General features: G+C 36.8%; 2 protein-coding genes across 7 annotated transcripts in view; both read right to left on the bottom strand.

Moving 5' to 3' along the window:
- Nucleotides 1-20,538, bottom strand: part of LOC132839729 (interferon-induced protein 44-like) — a 61,835-nt gene extending 41,297 nt beyond the window's left edge. For 2 of the 5 annotated variants that reach the window (XM_060860864.1, XM_060860866.1), the window contains exons 1-6: nt 20,520-20,538; nt 19,857-19,911; nt 15,067-15,100; nt 14,442-14,640; nt 14,172-14,318; nt 12,474-12,636 (exon numbers count right to left, since the gene is read on the bottom strand). In XM_060860864.1, the coding sequence (XP_060716847.1) occupies nt 12,474-12,636; nt 14,172-14,318; nt 14,442-14,640; nt 15,067-15,100; nt 19,857-19,896 (583 nt within the window). In that variant the 5' untranslated portion in view covers nt 19,897-19,911; nt 20,520-20,538. Of the gene's footprint in view, nt 1-9,272; nt 9,716-9,758; nt 10,012-10,250; nt 10,352-10,501; nt 10,662-12,473; nt 12,637-14,171; nt 14,319-14,441; nt 14,641-15,066; nt 15,101-19,856; nt 19,912-20,519 lie in introns of those variants that run through there. The other 3 variants (XM_060860863.1, XM_060860867.1, XM_060860865.1) reach the window with 3 other exon arrangements.
- LOC132839727 (interferon-induced protein 44-like) lies at nt 1,271-20,531 on the bottom strand. Of its 2 annotated transcripts, XM_060860860.1 has the most exons (8): nt 20,510-20,531; nt 5,271-5,394; nt 4,283-4,316; nt 3,876-4,071; nt 3,005-3,154; nt 2,670-2,835; nt 2,177-2,277; nt 1,271-1,701 (listed from the first exon to the last, which is right to left on the bottom strand). In XM_060860860.1, the coding sequence occupies exons 2-8, from the start codon at nt 5,335-5,337 to the stop codon at nt 1,519-1,521; spliced, it is 897 nt and encodes a 298-aa protein (XP_060716843.1). In that variant the 5' UTR covers nt 5,338-5,394; nt 20,510-20,531; the 3' UTR covers nt 1,271-1,518. The 2 variants fall into 2 exon arrangements, with proteins under 2 accessions (XP_060716843.1, XP_060716842.1); XM_060860859.1 differs by lacking the exon at nt 20,510-20,531 and having other exon boundaries at nt 5,271-5,642.
- Nucleotides 20,539-22,000: the final 1,462 nt, after the last annotated feature.

Here is a 22,000-nt window from a genome sequence, read left to right as displayed (position 1 = left end):
TAAAACTGCTTCATTTTTGTCATGCTCCTCTACAAACAAAAGTGAAACCAAAATCCTAACTACGCTATACTTTACTTTACTTGCTAGCTAAAATACATGGGAAGGCACCAGCCCCTTACTTAAGCAGAGAAGTATACTACGTGGTGTACAATGTATAAGTGTGCTCCTTCTTACCTCTTACATCCCCGTACGTAGAACAATGTTGTACACAAACAACTTTAATAGCAACGCCTCTGCAACACTGAAATACACAGCAAAATCAATCACTTCCTTCACACAAAGCAAACCTGAAGTACTTCCTGTCTTCAGAATGCCTATGTGAAATTAGACATTTTTGATGTCTGTTGTAAGTAAAAACAGACAGGCAGAATAGGAATTCCACCAAGACCTCAATACCTTGGCATGGAGATTTGGGAAAAATTGGCAGTTACCTGTGTGGGAATGGCATGCAGTCTGAAGTCTCGAAGAGATCATCAAACAGAACAAGCAACTCTTAACTGCATTGAGCTCCTCAGACCCTGATGTGGACAACAACATATCCTTTTCCAGGACAGAAGAAATCGTAGAGTGAGCTCCCAAATCCAAAATGGGGATATCAGAGTCGGGAAGAGGACAAGACAAAGGGAAGGACAAAATCTCTTATTTCACTTTCGCCAACTCGACCTGCAAACCCAATGATCAAAGCCAAGCCATGAGTGCTTCCTGAAGACAAAGAAGCTGGAGCAATCAGACGTAGATGCCCTTATATGGACTTGTGGCCATGTATTCCTTTCATCACATGTCTTGATGCTTAGTTAAGTAGTTTGGTAAAAACCCTTAAGCTGATCTCATTCGGGTTCCGTTCTCTCTCAGGTTTTTTTCTGCAGTCCCTCTGCACTTGTCTCTAGGAGTTTGTCTGGGTTTTACATGTTACTTTCTTTATGAGAAAGTCCTTTCTCATCATTTGTTCACTTTACACTTCTTTGTATGTTTTGGTTTGGTAGCTTACTGGTCTGCATGTTGGACTCTCAATTCTGGCATAAAACATTCTCTTCCCTCTGGAAGTGTTCTTACATAAGTGTACTTCTTAAGGCCTAGCGCTATTTCTCCAGGGCTTAATTAATAGTGATTAAATAATTTCAGAAACTTTGGTCATTAATGAAATCTGATTCATTCTTTGGGCCTAAATGGTTATGTAATAACTGTGAAATAAGATGATAGTTGCTTGTAAATATAATGACATGTTTTGTGTAATGTTATTGATCTTAAATATAAGTAGGATCAAACATAATTATAACGGAAAATTGTATTTTATTTTATTTAAATAAAAGCACAATGTACAGAGCAAATATTAATAAACACAAACCAGGTATGATTAAAGTAGAGGAAATAAGATTATCTGTGAAAAGATTCTTTATGTCTCTCTATTATTTCCCATCATCCTTTGCTGTGATCTTTGACATATTGTATAGTTTTTGCTGATTCATTTTTTTTTCACTATGTTGACTCTTCTCATGAGTGTAAAAATGAAAAAAGTCTTCACTCCAGTTTTTCACAAGAGGTTCGGTTTTCCAGCTGATCATTGGCAAGATTCACAATCTGATCAAGTGCCTTGAGGATCAGAAGATCCATGTCATCAATTGTGTCAGTCTCCTCGTGGTAATTCTTCACAGGGAAGATGTGGCTCATTGGAATCCCCAGTGCATTACTGCAATCCTGCATCTGGAAAAAAAAACAACAGTAACAAACCATTTATTTAAAAGAAATTAATAAATAAGAAAAAGGTCTGTAAGAAAAACATTATTTTTTCCACAAATGAGAACAAATACAGAAGAACAGAACTTTATTTAAATTCTTAAACAGACACCTTGTGAAATAATCTAGCAAGCTTTTTATAGTTGACAGCAGTCACCTCATAATATTTCACAGGAAATATTATTACTTATAAATATTATTATTACTTTTTATATTAATATTTTAAATAAAAAGTTCACTGGATTTAGAATCTTGGAAGCCTTTATGATTTCCAGGAAGAATTTTCAGGAAGTTTATATTAATCATGGACATTTTATAAATATATAAGATAAATAATGGTGCAGTCTAATTGTGTGTTTATATACAGTTAGAACATATCTTTTCAATCCCACATTTTGTAATCAGTTACAGTGCTAGTATACAACTTTAAGAACACAATTACCTTTTCTTTAATCTTCTTACTGGTGTACACCTTTCTTATGTCCTTTTTAACCAGTGGGCAAAGTTCATCAACTTTTGTCATGACGATTACTTGAGGCAAATCTGCAAAGTAGGATGAAGATCACTCCAGTGTGTAATTCTTATATCACAACAATTTGTCATGATTTCATTTTTTTTTAGTTTTATTAATTAGTTACATTTAGTATAGAACTTATATTACCCCACTAAGCTGTTGTAGATATAAACAGTTTCTTTTACAAGCCTCTCCCTTTTTTAATAGGGCAAAAATTGCAGCAAATCTTTAGAAACCAGTTACAGCTAACACAGGAATCTACTTTATTAATTGTTAAATAAGTCCCTGTGTGCGTTACAATAGAAATTATTATAAGAATAAAATCTAAATCTGTGATATTACTGTCAGGGCTGCTGAACTATTAACACTTTCTGAACAAATCAAACATGATACAATTCTACACTGGAATAACAGAACTTACTATAGTCTGAAGCCGCCTCACGAATCCGTATCATCTTATCAATAAACTTGTGGTCCATGAATGACACTTTGTTTGCATCTAGAACATTGACCAGGCAGAAGGTGTGATCAGAAACCCTGGGATTGTTTTTGGAGTCTTTTCCAGATGCAGGATGAAGAGGATTAAACTGAAAATTGGTGAAAGAATAAATCTTCAGTTCAATTTGGGTTAATTGCTACAGAAAAACATTTATACTAATACGATATACAAACATAACCTAATACGATATACTAACAATATACATTGTAAAAAGTCTGAAAGTTATTGTTTTGTCTCATGTTGTGAAATGTCCTCACGTTGTATCCTTCCTCAATTAGCCCCTTTAAGGCTGAGATAATGTCATCTACACATATGCCTTTGCTACCTTCACGTTCAAGTCCCATGATATCATTGAAGACAAAAGGCAAACGGGAGCCATCCTTCCCTTTGATATGATGAGTTTGATACTGAAAGACAAAGACACAAATTGTATACCATTTATTGCATTTTTTTTTTTTTTTTACTTAAGATGAAATAATCCTGAAAATCCAAACATCCTGAAAGTTAAACTTAATATTGAACTGTACAATGCTGTGCCTCTTTAGGTGCTGAGGCTGACACCTTGTGGTGCCTTTACACCTAGTTTGGAGAATGAATTAGATTTCTTTCATTTGCTATTTTTTATCCAAGTTTAAGAGTCAATTAAACTGAAAAAGCTTTCTTGTTTAAAATAACTGTTTAAAAGGTGCTGTATCCTCACCTGACTACAGAACTCTACTGAGGTTGAGAACACACAAAGGTTCCACTCAGATAGAATGAAACCCTATTCACACTAATGTCATATTTGTTAAAGCGCCATATAACCTTTTTGCATATTTGAGTCTGCACATATAGCTGATTCTGGGCTCATTTGGTTGGGTTTTGCTTTTAAATGATTCTTTTTAAACTGTGCAGTTCCAAATATCAAGGTTTCTGCACTAAAGCAAAAAAGAACAGTGCTTTTTCAATGCATGGGATGTTGTTGAATGATCGTTTTCAAAAGGTCCAGGGATTGTCTCTCTTCACACTAATATAAAAAATATAAAATATTTTTGTCTATACTGTAAATGTGAGATGACTTTAATTTAAACAAAACTGTGTTTATTTGATTGAAATGTACAATCAAATCATTGAGCATGTTGTACTTACTTTTTTTGTGAAACTGGTTCCACATGATCCAGCAAGTGCCCCAGAGGTGATTCGCTCTTGGAAAGCATCATTGATTGAATTTATAAAGCTGGACTTTCCTGCTCCAACTTCACCAACGATCAGAATCCTGACAAACTTAACATCAGTAGTGTTGAGCTTAAAGTTCCTCAGTTTCTCTTCTAAAGCGTCTTTTTTCCTATTACACACAAAAAGTCACAAAAGAACAAACAACAATTTACTGGCAGTTAGTGATTTGGAAAAAAAAAAATTAAATTGACTATATGTTGATATTTAAGTATAAATTTATAAATGTTTTGAAGACATTTGATAAGTTTTGAGGCTGAAATATGAGCATAATTGCTCATGGTGTACTTAAACAAAAGCTACATTGCTTTAATAAAACCTACCCCCAAGGCATTTTCCTCCATGGCGTATCATATTCTGAAAAGAAACAAAAAGAAAAGTTACATTTTTGCAATTGTCTGTGAAATATAGCAAACCTGTACATGGGCAAGTCCAGGAAAATGGAGATTGTTAGATGTATACCAAGGAGTTCTCATTTACAGCAGAGAGAACTGTTATAAATGGATCATTTTTAACTATTCAATAGAAATGATCAACAAACGAGTGTGTGGTGTTAAACCTGTTCATTCACTTGTGAGTTACACATTCCTACTGTAAGGAAAGCTAGACTGATGTAGACGGGAGTTCAGTTATTAAAAGAACATTGATTATTGAAACAGTTTACATAAAATATATTATGTTTCTCAACAAAACATGATTATTTGCTTACAAGTTAATTGCTTACTAAATTAAAGAAGTTTATTAAATGATGCAGAGTGAATGTGATCAATTCACATATTAATGTAAACTGAGTACGGTGTGAAATCTCAGATGGATGTTGGTGCTGATGGGAATTATAACTATTGTATAAAACAATCATGTTACAATAGTGCAGCAGTAATTCCACAAGTTTATTTCAGTTTGTCAGGCAGTGCTGCTGGACCCGTATTGCAGTATTGCACAATGAAATGGGCCAGAATCACATCTAACTGAGACCTACTCCTGTAGACACTGAAAAATCCTGAGAAACTGTGAATACATTGTACATCTAGTTATATCTGAGTTCTGATCACAAATTCTGTCTTACCTTCTTGTTACGTCTGTAAAACTCAGCTGTGTAATTTGATAAATGTTCTATTGCATGCACATGATTAGAAAAGCTGCTTTAAACTGAACTTTCTGCTTTAAACTGAATTCTTATAACGTGAAAGTAGGAAGATTTTCCCCATTCTGAACATTGTTTCCACTTAGTCACTGTGAATCACACTGGCTCCAATTGTGACAAGAAACTTCTGTATGAATGTCTGAAAATAATTTTAAAATTTGTCTTACCAAGTTTGGGAGGTGGAGGTGGAGGTGAAGGTTGACGTGGAGGTGGAGCTGATTGTGTTTGTCCCATTTTATACAATTATTTCTTTTGAAATTTCTCTTGAAATTCTGGATTATTAAAAATGAACTAAACAGAAGAGCAGTGTATGTTTTTATTTCCTTGTTCTACACAGGTATACATCTCTACTTAAATTATAAATCTGAGAGCTCCCGTTGTTATAGAATTCATTATTGGACTGAAAATGTCTAAAGCCAATGTACAAAGACAATGAAATGCAGTTAGAATCTAACCATAAGTTTATAAGTGTTACATTTCTAATGGTATAAATGGTAAGTTGTATAAATTCTAATGAGTGAATATCACTATATTTGTTTCCCAGTTGCAAAATCATAATAGATGCAAACACATACAGTACACACATGTCCATATTTAATTAACTTCTGTTTAACATCCAAGAAAATTCTTAAAGCCTAATTGACATAATTTAAGATTAAAATGTTTATGTAAAGATCAGATAACAGTAAAAATAAACCCACATATACTTACGGTTTGTGGATCTACTGCAGCTCTCCCCCATGCCAGTTATATAGCATCAGTTGGGGGCTCCTCCTCCTCCTCTTCCTCCTGGGATATCTATTTTCTCTTTGTGCATTCTTTCAAATGGAGGCATTTCATGGAAATGGAAAGTGAAAATAAATCCACATGCTGTTCAAAGAAAATCAGTAGATGTTTGGTGAAATGATTAAGTTATTATTAATTAAGTTACTATTATTAACACTATTATGATGTTTCAGTATCTACAGAATACTTTACCTTCTCTGTATATTGTGGAGTTTATATAGCCACACACACACACACACACACACACACACACACACACACACACCTGACAGCTGACTGAAGTGATTAAATCCTTAGAACGCACTGTCACTGTCACTGGGGCAGCTGAATTCCTGACGAGAGCGTGAACCAATCAGGAACGCCGCTGTGGCGCTCACCCTCTGGCTATGAGACACAGCGGAGAGCCAGGCTCAGCAGTTACAGGAGGTAAGACAGATTAGAATTGGGTTACTAACGTGTTGTCTTTGCCTCCCTCTTTTTCTTACACACCCCCAACAGCTGTGTGGACTGTACTTACTTACACCAAATACACACTCTTCCAATATACATCCATGTCTACAGCACAAGCATATAAAACTGTTTACATGATGTTTTACACACGTTTTTTGCTCTTTGCACATGCTGTCTTTCACATTACAGTCATGTGCTGATTTTATATATATATATACGTATATATATACACGTATATATATATATATATATATATATATATATATATATATATATATATATATATATAGTGCTGCTTAAAAGTTTGTGAACCCTTTAGAAATGTCTATTCTGCATAAATATGCCCCAAATTATGATCAGATTTTAACACAAGTCCTAAAAGTAAACAAAGTAAATGCAATCAAACAAATGAGCCCAAAATATTATACTTCTTCATTTATTAGTTGAGAAAAATGATCGAGCATTACATACACTATATTACCGAACGTTTTGGGACATCCTTCCAAATGATTGAATTCAGGTGTTCCAATCACTTTCATAGCCACCAGTGTATAAAATCAAGCACCTATGCATGCAAACTGCTTTTTCAAACATTTGTGAAAGAATGGGATATAAACAAATTCAAGGGTGGTACTGTGATAGGTTGCCACCTCTCAATAAGTCAATTTGTGTCAACTGTTAGTGGTATTGTAAAAAAGTTTAAGCAATTGGGAAACAACAGCAACTCAGCCACAAAGTGGTAATCCAGGTAAAATCACAGAGCAGGGTCAGCTGCATCCAAGCTGCATCCAAGCCTTACATCACCATGTGCAATGAAAAGCAACACATACAGTGGTTTCAAGCACTCTGCTACTGGACTGGACTCATGCTTCTCTGTCTGGCAATTGGGTTGGTGGTGGTTGCCAGGAAAATTCTACTTGCCAGACTGCATTGTGCCAAATCTAAAGTTTGTTGGAGGGCAGCATATGGTATGGGGTTGATTTCCAGGGGTTGGTCTTGGCACGTTAGCTCCAGTGAAAGGAACTCCGTGCTTCAGCATACCAATTTTTGGACAATTTCATGCTCCCAACTTGAGTAATTTTTGGGATGGCCCAAATTGTCTTTGTTGTCTTGGTGTATGACCAGTTTTCTCTTGAGATTCAAATCATGGACAGGTGTCCTGTCATTTTAATTGAATTCACTGGTATAATTCTGAATTCATTGAACAATGAATGATGGCAAGTTGTCCTGGACCAGTTGCAGCAATACAGAGCCAAAGCATGATACAACCACCACTACGTTTCACAGAAGGTACAGTATGAGTTTCTTATGCTTGAATTCAGTACTTTCCTTTCTTCAGAAATATCGCTTCTCATTTAAACTAAAAGGTTTTATTTTGGTCTTATTCATCCATAAAAAGATTTAACCGAGTTGTGGATTATCGTTTAGACTCGAATACTACATGATATCCAGTTTGGTGAATATTGTATTATGCACTTTTTCACCTGTGTGGATTATTACGTCCTGTGTGGATTATTACCCAGGTTTGTATTATTGTTTGTGAACTCTTTTATTTCATGCTAACCTGTTTTGTGACATTTTGTTTGGCACTTTCACCTGTGTGTATCATACTATCCAAAACTCTGTCTTCTTGGATTGTATTGATTGCTCATCCTGCTTGCATGTTTGCAAAGACTGTTAGTAAACCCCCTTAACCTGACTCGTGCCTGGCGTCCTGCATATGGGTCCCTTCATCTTGTCTGTCACTTTAAATGTGTATGAATACTGGATAGATAAATACAGCCACAGTTTAGTACTTTTGGGTCATTACCATGTATGACACACACACACACACACACACACACAAACACAAATACACACACACACACACACACACACACGCACACACACACAAACACAAACACACACTTAATTTATATAATATAGAAGTTTATAATTATGTACATGTTTAAGTGAAGCTGTGTTTTGTGGCGCAAAAAGATGACAAAAATACGGTGGCCGGAAAGTGCAAAACACATTAACAAATCCCAAAACAAATTAACAAATCCCAAAACAAATGAACAAATCCAAAAACACATAAAAAAATCCAAAAACACATTAAAAAATCCAAAAACACATTAAAAAATCCAAAAACACATTAACAAGTCAGACAACCCAGAAGCGGTTGGTATATTTTGTGAATGGAAACTTACCATCATCGGACGAGACACCTTTCATTCACCTGTATATCTTTAATGACAGGTGTCTTGTCCAATGATCGGTAAGTTTCCATTCACAAACTATTTCTACCGCTTCCGTGTTGTCTGAATCGGTGCACGAAACACATTAACAAATCTGAAAACACATTAACAAATCAGAAAACACAACGACATTTCAGACAACCCGGAAGCGGTTGTTACAGTTTGTGATTGGACAAGACACCTGTCACTCAAGGTATACATGAAGTTCAACAGTCTGCCGCAGGGAAAAGTTGGACTGGATGGATGGAATGGATTACTGTGGATTAATTCTGTTATTTTCTTATATTTAAACGGAGAACTTTACACATTACACATAAGATTCCATACCTGTATATCTTGAGTGACAGGTGTCTTGTCCAATGATCGGTAAGTTTCAATTCACGAACAATACACTAACGTTTCCGGGTTGTCTGACTTGTCGTTTTCAGATTTGTTAATGTGTTTTTGGATTTGTTAATTTGTTTTGCACTTCCCGGCCACCGTACAATAATGACAACAATGTACAAAACACAAGGCAAACCAAGGACAGATGCAGACCTTAATGCTTATTTATCTGAATTTCACAGAACTCATATGTGGTGAATAACTGTGTCAGTTTCCTTAAAACCTCTATTGCAGCACATAAATGCAGTAAAATACAGACCTCAATAAACAACTTAAAAAGGGTTTTGTTCTTTAGGTAAAAACTTTATTTTTTATTGTAAGATTAACATTTACATAGAATTCCTCACTTACATTTTAGGGTTGATTAAATCAGTAACTGTAACTAAAGTAAAATAATCTAATGTGCTCCATAAATACAGAAAACAGCATAACACTTATTTTAGCAATACATACTTGGTTCTCTTCTCCAATCAGCAGTAATCGTGTCTCCTACTGTGTTTTTTAAATGCTGTGTAAATCACATTGGGTTACATTTATACACAGAGGCATTGTGATCTGAGTCCCTACTCAGTTTCTTCACCACATTTAAATGGTTTTTCCTTTAACCAGTCAGCAGCGATGTGCACAATCTGATCAAGTGCCTTGAGAATCAGAAGATCCATGTCATCATCTGTGTCTATCTCCTCATGGTAGTTCTTCACAGGGAAAATGTGATTCATAGGAATCCCCACAGTATTACTACACACTTCCATCTGTAAAAATTCAAACACAGGTAAGATTGATAATGTAAGAGTGAACAGAGTAAGATAGATGATCAGTTTCTCACTAATTATGCCAGACATGGACATAGTCATAGTTGAGGTATGTGCACTTAGGGAGGAACTAATACTGAGGAATCAGACCTGAGATTAAACTATGGACTTGCATGAATGGTAGAGTTTGATGAAGTGTCAGATGTCAGATGTGTGCAGTTCTGAGCAGGAAATTGAATCCAGGTTTCTTACAGCTTTCAGCTTCCCAGACCACATATGAAGGGGTGAAGACTAGACTATTCACATGTACAAAGATGCTAAGGACACGTGCCCCTAAGAACTGTAATTGTCTGTAATTACAGTCAGTGTTGGTTCTTCTCAGGCAGATTAATATTCAGTTGTTTTTAGCTTTTTTAGGTGGTGAAGAATTCACAAAACTGATGAAAGTGTTAAAGTATTTATTTTTATTTATTAAAAAAAAAATACAAGATGTATATAATAACAGTTTGCACTACCCGTATAACCAAATGATTACCTTCTCCTTGATCTTCTTGCTGGTGTAGATCTTTCTTAAGTCCTGTTGAACCAGTGGACATGCTAAATCTGGTTTTGTGATGATGATTAGCTGAGGGATATCTGGATGATATGATAAATCATTTACAAACAATCCTTACAGTATGAACAACATTCAATACAAACTAATTAGTCAGTATTGTAAAAGTTAATTAAAGATTTATCATCAATTAAAGATTGAAAGAGTTTATCATCTGTAATAATCATTCTTACTCCGTTCGGTAGCAGCCTGACGGATTTTTTTCAGCTTTTCAAAGACCCCATGCTTCATCATTGATATTTTGTCTGCAGCAACAATGTTGACCAGGCATGTGGTGTGATCCTCAACACTTGGGTTGCTTCTGTAGTGAACGTCTGTCACAGGTGTATCAAGCTGAATGTGAACAGCGAAGAATATAATATATATATACATTATATACAGTGCCCTCCACAATTATTGGCACCCCTGTTTAAGATATGTTAAAAGTGGTCAAATAAATAATTTTTTTTTTGCAGAAGCATAATTTCTATCAGAAAAATTGTGAAAATAGCCACTCGCCTTAACTTGCCTGTATCTACAGTCAGAGGAATCATTAAGAAGTTTAAAACAACTGGAACAGTGACAAACAGGAAGAGGCTGGAAGAGGTCCCAAGTTTATCTTGCCACAACGCACAGTGAGGAGGATGGTAAGAGAAGTTAAAAATTTCCCAAGCTCACTGTCACAGAATTGAATCAAACAGTGGCATCTTGGGGTCACAAAGTCTCCATAACAACCATCAGATGCTCTCTACATGCCAACAAGCTGTTTGGGAGGCATGCAAGGAAAAAGCCTTTTCTTACTAACACTCACAAGCGTAAACATCTGCAGTTTGCTAAGTGGTACTGGGACTTCAACTGGGATCATGTGCTTTGGTCAGATGAGACAAAGATTGAGCTTTTTGGCAACAAACACTCTAAGTGGGTCTGGTGTAAAACAAAAGATGAGTATGCCGAAAAGCACCTCATGCCCATCGTGAAGTATGGTGGAGGATCTGTGATGCTGTGGGCCTGTTTCTCTTCCAAAGGCCCTGGGAACCTTGTTAGGGTACATGGCATTATGAACGCTTTGAACTACCAGGACATTTTAAATAAAAACCTGATGGCCTCTGCCAGAAAGCTGAAGATGGGTCTTCATTGGGTCTTTCAGCAGGATAATGATCCAAAACATGTGGCAAAATCTACACAAAAATGGTTCAGCAGTCACAAACTCAAGGTCCTCCCATGGCCATCTCAGTCCCCAGACCTAAACCCAATCAAAAACCTGTGGCCTGAGCTAAAGAGGAGAGTGCATCAGAGAGGACCCAGGACACTGGATGATCTAGAAAGATTGTGCAAAGAAGAATGGTCAAGGATCCCTCTTTCTGTGTTCTCCAATCTTGTGAAATGTTGTAGGAGGAGATTAAGTGCTGTCTTGTTGGCAAAAGGAGGTTGTACAAAGTGTTAATAATAATTGTGAGACACATGATTTCAAGTTGTTTTTTTTTCTAAATGTGTGATTTTTTTTTTACCACCAAAGTAATGTACTTAAATGAAAGTTGGATTTTTGCATTGGGCTCTATGTTGTTTAAAAAAAGGAGAATTTAAAGTCCACGACCTTAAACATCTTAAACAGGGGTGCCAATAATTATGGATGGCACTGTATACATATATATATATATATATATATATATATATATATATATATATATATATATATATATATATATATATATAGATAGATAGATAGATAGATATATGACCTTCTCGCAAGACCTTCTGCCCTTCATTACCACTATCATCAATAGATCCATAGCATCTGGTCAGGTACCAACTACTTTCGAGAGAGGAAGGGTTATTCCCATCGTAAAGAAACCTCCTCTGGAACCATCAGATATCAGTAACTACAGACCGGTATCACTTCTCTCATTTCTTTCAAAAATTCTTGAATGCATTGTCTATAATCAACTGTCTGTCTATCTCTCACAGAAAAACCTCCAAGATCCCAACAGTCTGGCTTTAAAGCAGCTCATTCCACACAGACAGCCCTTTTGGATGTCTCTGAGAAACTACATGCTGCCAGATCACCCAAACTGTCATCCATCCTTATCCTCCTTGACCTTTCAGCAGCGTTTGATACGGTCAACCACAAGACTTAAAGAGTTTATCATCTGTAATAAACATTCTTACTCCATTTGGTAGCAGCCTGACGGATTTTTTTCAGCTTATCAATGACCCCATCATTCATCATTGATATTTTGTCTGCAGCAACAATGTTGACCAGGCATGTGGTTTGATGCTCGACACTTGGGTTGCTTCTGTATTTAACGTCTGTCACACGTGTATTCTCAAGCTGAATGTGAACAGGGAAGAATAAATTATATATATACATTATATACAGTGCCCTCCACAATTATTGGCACCCCTGTTTAAGATATGTAAAAAGCGGTTTGATACGGTCAACCACAAGACTCTCTTATCCACCCTCAGGAGTCGGGATTTGCGGATCAGCTTGGGAATGCTTCGCTTCCTACCTGGAAGGACGCTCATATCAGGTAGGATACTTGGGGAGTGACATCTGCTCCACGCAGACTCTCCACTGGTGTCCCACAGGGCTCAGTACTTGGTCCTCTTCTTTTCTCCCTGTATAGTCACACTCTCGGTGAAGTTATTTCCTCACATGGGTTCTCTTACCACTGCTATGCTGATGATACACAACTTATCTTCTCTTTCCCACCCTCAGATACCACAGCTTCTGATCGGATCTCAGCATGTCTGGCAGAAATGTCATCATGGATGACTGCTCATCAGTTAAAGCTCAATCCTAGCAAAACTGAACTGCTGTTCATCCCAGGTGATTCATCCCCAGGTCATGACCTTGCTATATCCTTGCACAACGATCTGATCTCCCCTTCAGCCACAGCTCGCAACCTTTCGGTAACCATGGACAATCAACTGTCCTTTTCCTCTCATGTTGCTAATGTGACTCGCTCATGTCGGTTTCTTCTCTACAACATTAGAAGGATTCAGCCATTTCTGTCCACACAGGCTGCTCAGGTATTTGTTCAGTCTCTTGTCATTTCTAGACTGGATTACTGCAACGCACTGCTGGCAGGTCTACCTATGAACGCAATCCAACCTCTGCAAATGATCCAAAATGCAGCTGCAAGGCTTGTTTTCAACCTGCCAAAGTTCTCCACACCACCCCGCTGCTGCGATCCCTCCACTGGCTTCCGGTAGCTGCACACATCAGATTCAAAACACTGATGCTGGCCTACAAAGCCAAAAATGGACCAGCTCCCTCTTACCTCAAAGCCCTCATCACTCCATGCACTGCACCCCGCACCCTCCGATCTACAGCACTGCTCAACTGGTTCCACCATCTCTCAGGGTAAGAGGCAAGTTTACTACAAGACTCTTCTCTGTTCTGGCACCAAGGTGGTGGAATGAAATTCCCCTAGAGGTCCGGACAGCTGAGTCACTGGCTATTTTCAAGCGGCGGTTGAAGACCTACTTACATGTATTCAGGAAACACTTCAACTAACACTTTTTTCCTTATCTTTTGCATTAAAAAAAAAAAAAAAAACAAAAAAAAAACTTTGAACAAATGTTTTAAACTCGTGGTATCTTAAGTATGTAACCTAGTGAGCCAGCATTAATGTATTCAATGTTAGAGATTTAAGCACTTATGGATAAGGGCGTCTACCAAATGCTGTAAAAGTAAATGGATAGATAGATAGATAGATAGATAGATAGATGGATAGATAGATAGATAGATAGATAGATAGATAGATAGATAGATAGATAGATAGATAGATAGATAGATAGATAGATAGATAATTCACATGTTAATCTGACATACTTTGACTGCATGTACACTTTACTTACATTGTGTCCTTCCTCAAGTAACCCGTATATGGCTCTGATGATGTCGTCTGCTTTTGCACCAGACTCTCTGTCCTCAAGTCCCATGATATCATTAAAGACAAAAGGCAAATTGGAGCCATCCTCTGCTTCAATATAATGAGTTTTGTACTGTAAGACAAATTCAGATGTATCATATACTTTGTGTTCCTTTTGTCTGTTTTTTAGCTGCTGGTATCTCATTAAAAATTTAATTATACCTGAAGTAGTATTTAAAGTTTAGAAAATGCTTACGTTCTTTGTGAAACTGGTACCTCCTGCCCTGTCAACAAGAGCCCCAGAGGTGATTCGTCCTTGAAACGCATTATTGACTGAGTTTATAAAACTGGACTTTCCTGCTCCGACTTCACCAACAACCAGAATCCTGACAAACTGAGCACTTGTTCCCTTGAGCTTGAATGTCCTCAGTTTATGTTCAATTTCGTCCTTTTCTCTGTTACAATCAGAAAGTCACAAACTTCCCCTTAAATAAATGATATAAAGCATGACACTGAGCATGCAGATAAGTTTGTGTACTAATGTAAAGTGTAATATGAGCTACAGAGGCTGTTCATTCATTACATAACCCAAGGAGAGTAAAGCAAATTATTGTGTTTATTTCTTATTCATCTATCTACAGGATAAAGAAAGAAATAAAGAAAGTAAGAAACATTTTTTAATAAACGGTATCAAAGAAAGAAAATCAATCCTTTAGGTTTCAGAGCAAATGTATGTTGTAACAGGTTCTGTTCAGAAGTGAGGATACATATTAATTACAGTTTAGGGGTAGAATTAACACCATGGGAAAATTAAAGAGGGAAAATAGTCATTTCTCACTCAAGGCAATGAGATTTTCTTCTATAAAATTAAAGAAACTTACCCCCAAGGCATTTTCCTCCATGGATGATCGAATTCTGAAGAACAGACAACCAAATTCAGTATTTACACAAACAGTGCAGTTGAACGTATGTGTTCAGTATTCAGAATGTCTACAGTCTTCTGGTTCTGCAGCAAACCTAATGTGATTTTTCTGTCTCAATCACTTCAACCAGTCACAATAAAATATTCATTTGTAGTGAATTTAAAACACAAAACATGGATTTTAATGTAATGTTTTGTGATTATAGGTTTACTAAAAAAGGAATAAGTGGCCAGTAAAATTTAAGAAAAAAAAGCATTTTACATAAAAATATTATATTTCTCAACAAAACATGATTATTTGCTTACAAATTAATTGCTTACTAAATTAAAGAAGTTTATTAAATGATGCAGAGTGAATGTGATCAATACACATATTAATGTAAACTGAGTACGGTATGAAATCTCAGACGGATGTTGGCGCTGATGGGAGTTATAACTATTGTATAAAACAATCATGTTAGAATAGTGCAGCAGTAATTCAACAAGTTTTATTTCACTGTGTGTCTGTTCAACTGAGCTCCTTCTTACAGGAGAACAATATCCTCGAAGAGTTTCAATCAGGTTTCAGGCCCTATCATAGCACAGAAACTGCACTTGTGAAAGTCACAAACGACTTGTTCTTAGCTTCGGACAAAGACTGTATGTCACTATAAGTTCTACTCGACCTTAGTGCTGCATTCGACACTATAGATCACAACATTCTCCTAGATCGCTTACAAAATTACACAGGTATTCATGGACAGGCTTTAAGTTGGTTTAGATCCTACCTGTCTGATCGATACCATTTTGTAGAATTAAATGGTGAATTCTCCAGTTTATTACCAGTTAATTATGGGGTCCCTCAAGGATCAGTTCTAGGACCTCTGCTTTTCTCAATATACATGCTTCCATTAGGGAACATTATTAGAAGACATGGGATTAGTTTCCACTGCTATGCTGATGACACACAGTTACATATCTCATAAAAACCAGATGAAATAGCTAAATTGTCCAAATTAACTCAATGCCTTAGAGAGATAAAAGACTGGATGAGCTGCAATTTTCTGTTGTTAAACTCTGATAAGACAGAAATTCTACTTATAGGTCCAAAACCCAGTACACAGAAACTCTCACAATTTAATTTCCATTTAGAGGGATGTACTGTTACTAGTAGCTTGACACTGAAAGACCTGGTGTTTATTAGACAGCAACTTGTCTTTTGAAAATCATATCACCCATATTACAAACACAGCCTTCTTTCACCTTAGAAATATTGGCAAGCTGAGAAACATCCTGTCTATATCTGATGCTGAGAAGCTAGTTCATGCTTTCATGACCTCTAGACTGGACTATTGTAATGCATTACTAGGTGGTTGTCCTGCATCTTTAATAAATAGGCTACAGTTAGTCCAAAATGCAGCTGCCAGAGTTCTCACTAGGACAAGAAAGTATGACCATATAACCCCAATTTTATCATCTCTACACTGGCTACCTGTTAAGTTTAGAATTGATTACAAACTGCTGCTACTTACGTACAAGGCTCTTAATGGTTTAGCTCCCATGTATCTAACTAGTCTTCTAACACGTTACAATCCTTCACGCTCTCTGAGATCACAAAACTCAGGACTTCTGGTAGTTCCCAGAATGTCTAAGTCTACTAAAGGCGGTAGAGCGTTTTCTTATTTAGCTCCCAAACTCTGGAATAGTCTTCCTGATAGTGTTCGGTGCTCAGACACACTTTCTCAGTTCAAATTCAGATTAATAACTCATCTCTTTAGTCAGGCGTACACAAAATACATCCCATAATATTGTGCACTATTACATTAGACTTGCACATTTTTATGAACAGCAGATACGTTAATCCCTCTACACTGCTTCTCCCTTTCTACCCATCCCGAGGCATCCAGACATTGTATCAACTGTGATCGTCTTCCGTGCGATGAAGATTTGGACCTCCCCTGAGATGAGGCCGACTCTGTGAGAATCCTGAGACATCTACAGATCTACCAGCTCCAGTTGGACTCTGTGATACTAAAGAGGAGATCTGAACTCCATGTGATCCTTACACCAATACAACATTTCTTTGACTCTATATTTGTAATCACACCCCCAGTGTCACTCATATAAGGATGGGTTTCACTTTGAGTCTGGTTCCTCTCAAGGTTTCTTCCTTTACCAATTTAATGGAGTTTTTCCTTGCCACTGCTGCCTGAGTCACCTCAGACTTGCTCATTGGGGATAAATACATACACATTGTGAACTATATATATATCTAATAATAATCTTGAATTTTTTTTATTATATTAATTCTTTATATTATTCCTTATGTTTACCTTCTGTTTTATGTTTATGTTCTGTAAAGCTGCCTTGAGACAATGTCTATTGTAAAAAGCGCTATACAAATAAACTTGAATTGAATTCAGGGGCGTAGATTATGCAGGGGACGCGGGGGACATGTCCCCTGCACTTTTTATAAAAAGTAAATTCGTCCCCCTCACTTTTTTAGTGGAGAGTTGTGTTCACCACATGTTGAGGTTTTAATGGAGCAATGTATATAAATGCAGAGTGATTTAAAATTCAGAGACAAGAAAGTTTAAGATCGTCTATACATGACGTTCACGGCAATCAGTCACTCACTTGTCACGTCATCATCACGCGCCCCCAGTACTGTAGCGCGAGTCGCACCCGCGGTCCAGCATTCGGTTACGATGAGCTCAAAGCGGCCAAAAACGCTTCACTTCTTTTTTTAAAAATGTCAAGCAGTGTAAGTTGGCATAATGGTATCTGAATTGTGTTGCACAATGTTTAGTAACTCTGCCTGTTGCTCTTGTTGAATAATTAGCAAGTTTTAATTTAAAGGACTATAATAAGGAAAAATAGCTGCTTTGACAAACATTATAAAAACTCTTTTATAATGCCTATTGTTTTAACAAGTGTGTTATCAAAACCGTTCAAATAAGAATAAAGATAATGTTGAACTGAGATTTTACAGCATGTTTAACTCTGCCAATTCTACATAATATCAAGTATGTGTCACTGTATGTACACGACAGAGACGAGGACGATGAATAGTGACATTAAAGATGTCATTTTAATATTAAGGAGCAGGTAAATCACACATGCAAACAACGTAGTAAAGACGATAACCGACAATGAGTGAAGACAGTGGTGATGAGTGTAAATAGAGTCCGGGTGAACAGACAGGTGAAGACGGGAAACAAACATGGTGGATGACGGGGTGCAAAGGATGATGGTAAAAAATGTAAATAAGGTACAAAGATGTCCTTTTAAGGGTACTGTCCCAATGGCAAGCTGTTCTAATTCTTTCTTTCTTTCTTTCTGTTTTATAATCATATATAATCATAACGCATATAAAGCATGATTAAAAAAACATCATTAAAAATAAAACCTGTCATTTACACAAGGGTTAATTGAAAAAAAAAAAAAGATAACAGATAACACTAGACAGTGCGTCTCTTCAACCCCCCCCCCCCCCCCCCCCCCTTTTTTTTTAAATGATGGCTCCGCCCCTGTTTGAATTGATAACACCATCGTCAGCTCCCCACTGGAACACTAACCTCCGGTGTCGTGAGGTTACTTTCAGTTTCGACTTCCGGTTGCACCACCATAAAGAGCATATAGACGCGATGTATTGTCCAGATTGTTGCATACCGAGTTGTGCTTTTGTTTCTACTGTTTTTTCACATTGTGACCTGTTATTCTGTGTTTTTGGATTAATGTCGCTGATCAGTCTTAAGGCTCGCTCACACAGGGACGATTACAGCAGACATTTAACGCCTAGTGACTAAACAATGGGCACCAACGTGAGCGCGCACACCGACGCGTAGGAACTGGCCGATTAATGAGATTGGAGCTTTTGTTCACGTGTCTGGAGCTGCTGAAGTTACAGTAAAACACGACTTGGTCAAGCACAAAACGGTCTTGTTGAGCGCACTTTGATACCATGACGAAGATGCATTGAGGCAAGATGAATGTAGAGCTGCTAGTTTCATTGCTTTCTGAAAACAAAGAGCTTCATGACAAACACGACAGCGACTACAAATATCTCCATAAGAGATTCTTTCCTCTTCTGTGTCACAAGCGAATGTCAGAAGCATGAAGTTGCGCAGCGCCACCTTGTGTACCGTCTAATGTCAGTGAAATCCGCATGGGTGTCCATTAAAAAACTCGACAATTGTCCCGGTGTGTACGAGCCTTTAGCACTTGATTGCTCTGTTGCTAGTTATTCTGGTTACCGAACTTTCTGCTTGATTTTTGACCTCTCTGTTTGCCTGTCGTTTTATATTTGTTTTTCTGTGGACTTTGTTCAGTTTCTGCTCATTGCAGTCAGACTGCTGCTGGACTCGTATTGCAGTATTGCACAATGAAATGGGCCAGAATCACATCTAACTGAGACCTACTCCTGTAGACACTGAAAAATCCTGAGAAACTGTGAATACATTGTACATCTAGTTATATCTGAGTTCTGAGCACAAATTCTGTCTTACCTTCTTGTTACGTTTGTAAAACTCATCTGTGTAATTTAATAAATGATCTACTGCATGCACACGATTAGAAAAGATGCTTTAAACTGAAATTTCTGCTTTAAACTGAATTCTCAAAGTTTAAAGTAGGAACATGTTTCCCCATTCTGTATATTGTTCCACTTAGTCACTGTGAATCACACTGGCTCCAATTATCCCAAGAAACACTGATCACAATCACAGCTTCTGTATGAATGTCTGAAAAGAATTTTTACATTTGTCTTACCAGGTTGTGGAGGTGGAGGTTTGGATTCTTCTTGTCCCATTTTATCCAATTATTTCTGTTGAAAAATCATGATTGAAAAATTAAAAATCAACTTAAAATTCTTGTTTATTAAAAAAAATAAACAGAAGAGCAGGGTATGTTTTTATTTCCTTGTTCTACACAGGTATACATCTCTACTTAAATTATAAATCTGAGAGCTCCCGTTGTTATAGAATTCATTATTGGACTGTAAATGCAGTTTGAAACAAAAAGACCTGCTTCAGAAAAAAGCATGGAGAGGCAGAAGCAAGTGACAGAGAATCAGAGAGTGCTGAATTAATTCTAATTAGATTAGATTCTATTACATTAGATTAGATTTCAGCTTATTGTCATTGTCTAAAGCCAATGTACAAAGACAATGAAATGCAGTTAGAATCTAACCATAAGTTCATAAGTGTTATATTTTCTAATGGTATAAATGGTAAGTTGTATAAATTCTAATGAGTGAATATCACTATATTTGTTTCCCAGTTGCAAAATCATGCAAACACATACACACATGTCCATATTTAATTAACTTCTGTTCAACATCCAAGAAAATTCTTAAAGCCTAATTGACAATTTAAGATCAAAATGTTTATGTAAAGATCAGATAACAGTAAAAATAAACCCACATATACTCACGGTTTATGGCTGCTCAGATCTACTGCAGCTTTACACAGTGCCAGTTATATAGCATCAGTTGGGGGCTCCTCCTCCTCCTCTCCCTCCTCATCCTGCTGGGCTATTCTCATTCTAGATTCTTTCAAATGGAGGCATTTCATGGAAATGGAAAGTGAAAATAAATCCACATGCTGTTCAAAGAAAATCAGTAGATGTTTGGTGAAATGATTAAGTTATTATTAATTAAGTTACTATTATTAACACTATTATGATGTTTCAGTATCTCCAGAATACTTTACCTTCTCTGTACTTTGTGGAGTTTATATAGCCACACACACACACACACCTGACACCTGACTGAAGTGATCAAAAAAATAAGTTACAGTTTGTCTGCAAAAATTAATGCTCCCAGATGCCTAGACAACCTTTACAAAAATAAGAAAACGTGTATTAATAAAACGAAGGATGACCTAAATTGCTTCCACATAATTCCGTGTTTCCCGCGGGTGGGGTTGGATTAAGTATTGAAGTAAGTATTGCTGTAGATTCATTATTTTAATCAATTAAATTTCTGACCCATTTTGGGTTAAATTCAACCCAGCAGTGTAGTCATTTTTAACTAATAGTTGGTGTAAGAAATAAAAAATGCGTAGTGTTAAAATAAGACGATGGTGGTGAAGATCTTAATGAAGAACAAGAAGTTTATTCCAGCATAGCAGTGACAAAATACATGACGTACTTTGGGTTCATCGGAGTCCACAAGAACCCAGAGCAAATCCTGCTCAAGCATTATATACAGTTTTCCCTTTTGGTAATTTAAATGAAGTTCCGCTTTGAATGTGTGTTGAGTGTAAGAGTTGAAAGTCTCCCAAATGGCTGGGCTACACCTTGTTGTCTAGCTGATTGTCTTTAAATGTTAATCATGGTCACGTACACCTTGTCTTGGTATTGTTACAATTGTTATCAACCAAGTGGTCACATTAAATGGTAATCGCGGCCACGTAGACCTTGGCTTGGTATTGTTATCAACCAAGTTGTCACTTTAAATGGTAATCGCAGTCACGTAAACCCTTTGTTCGTGGTGATCCTTAATGTCCTGCTGCCGTTCCCATATTTATAATTGAATCAAGTTTATATGTTTAGAGTCCTAAACGTATTACCTTATGATACTTAAACCTTTTTAGGAATGAACTCTTTTAGATGTGTACCTTGGAGTGGAATTTGGGTGCAATTTCTGTAATTTCTTACATTGGGTTAAAATCACAACCTAGCATTCTGGGTTAAACATGATAACCCAACTAGTTGGGTTTAAATAACCAGCGCTGGGTTGCCAAAATAACCCATATTGGGTTTTTTAACGCAGCAGTTTTTAGTGTATATTTAAGATTTTTCAAGTCCACTGATAATGAGTGTATGTGTGTGTTCTAAGAGGCTCTGACAAACACAGTGACTGAATATATGCACTGCCACTTGTGCTCCTGTTCTGTATGCTCTCAGAGACA

The sequence above is a fragment of the Tachysurus vachellii genome, chromosome 24 (assembly GCF_030014155.1).
Source record: "Tachysurus vachellii isolate PV-2020 chromosome 24, HZAU_Pvac_v1, whole genome shotgun sequence".
Taxonomy (NCBI): Eukaryota; Metazoa; Chordata; class Actinopteri; order Siluriformes; family Bagridae; genus Tachysurus; species Tachysurus vachellii.
The sequence above is the reverse complement of the archived record's forward strand: the minus strand, read 5'-3'. Positions and strand labels throughout refer to the sequence as shown.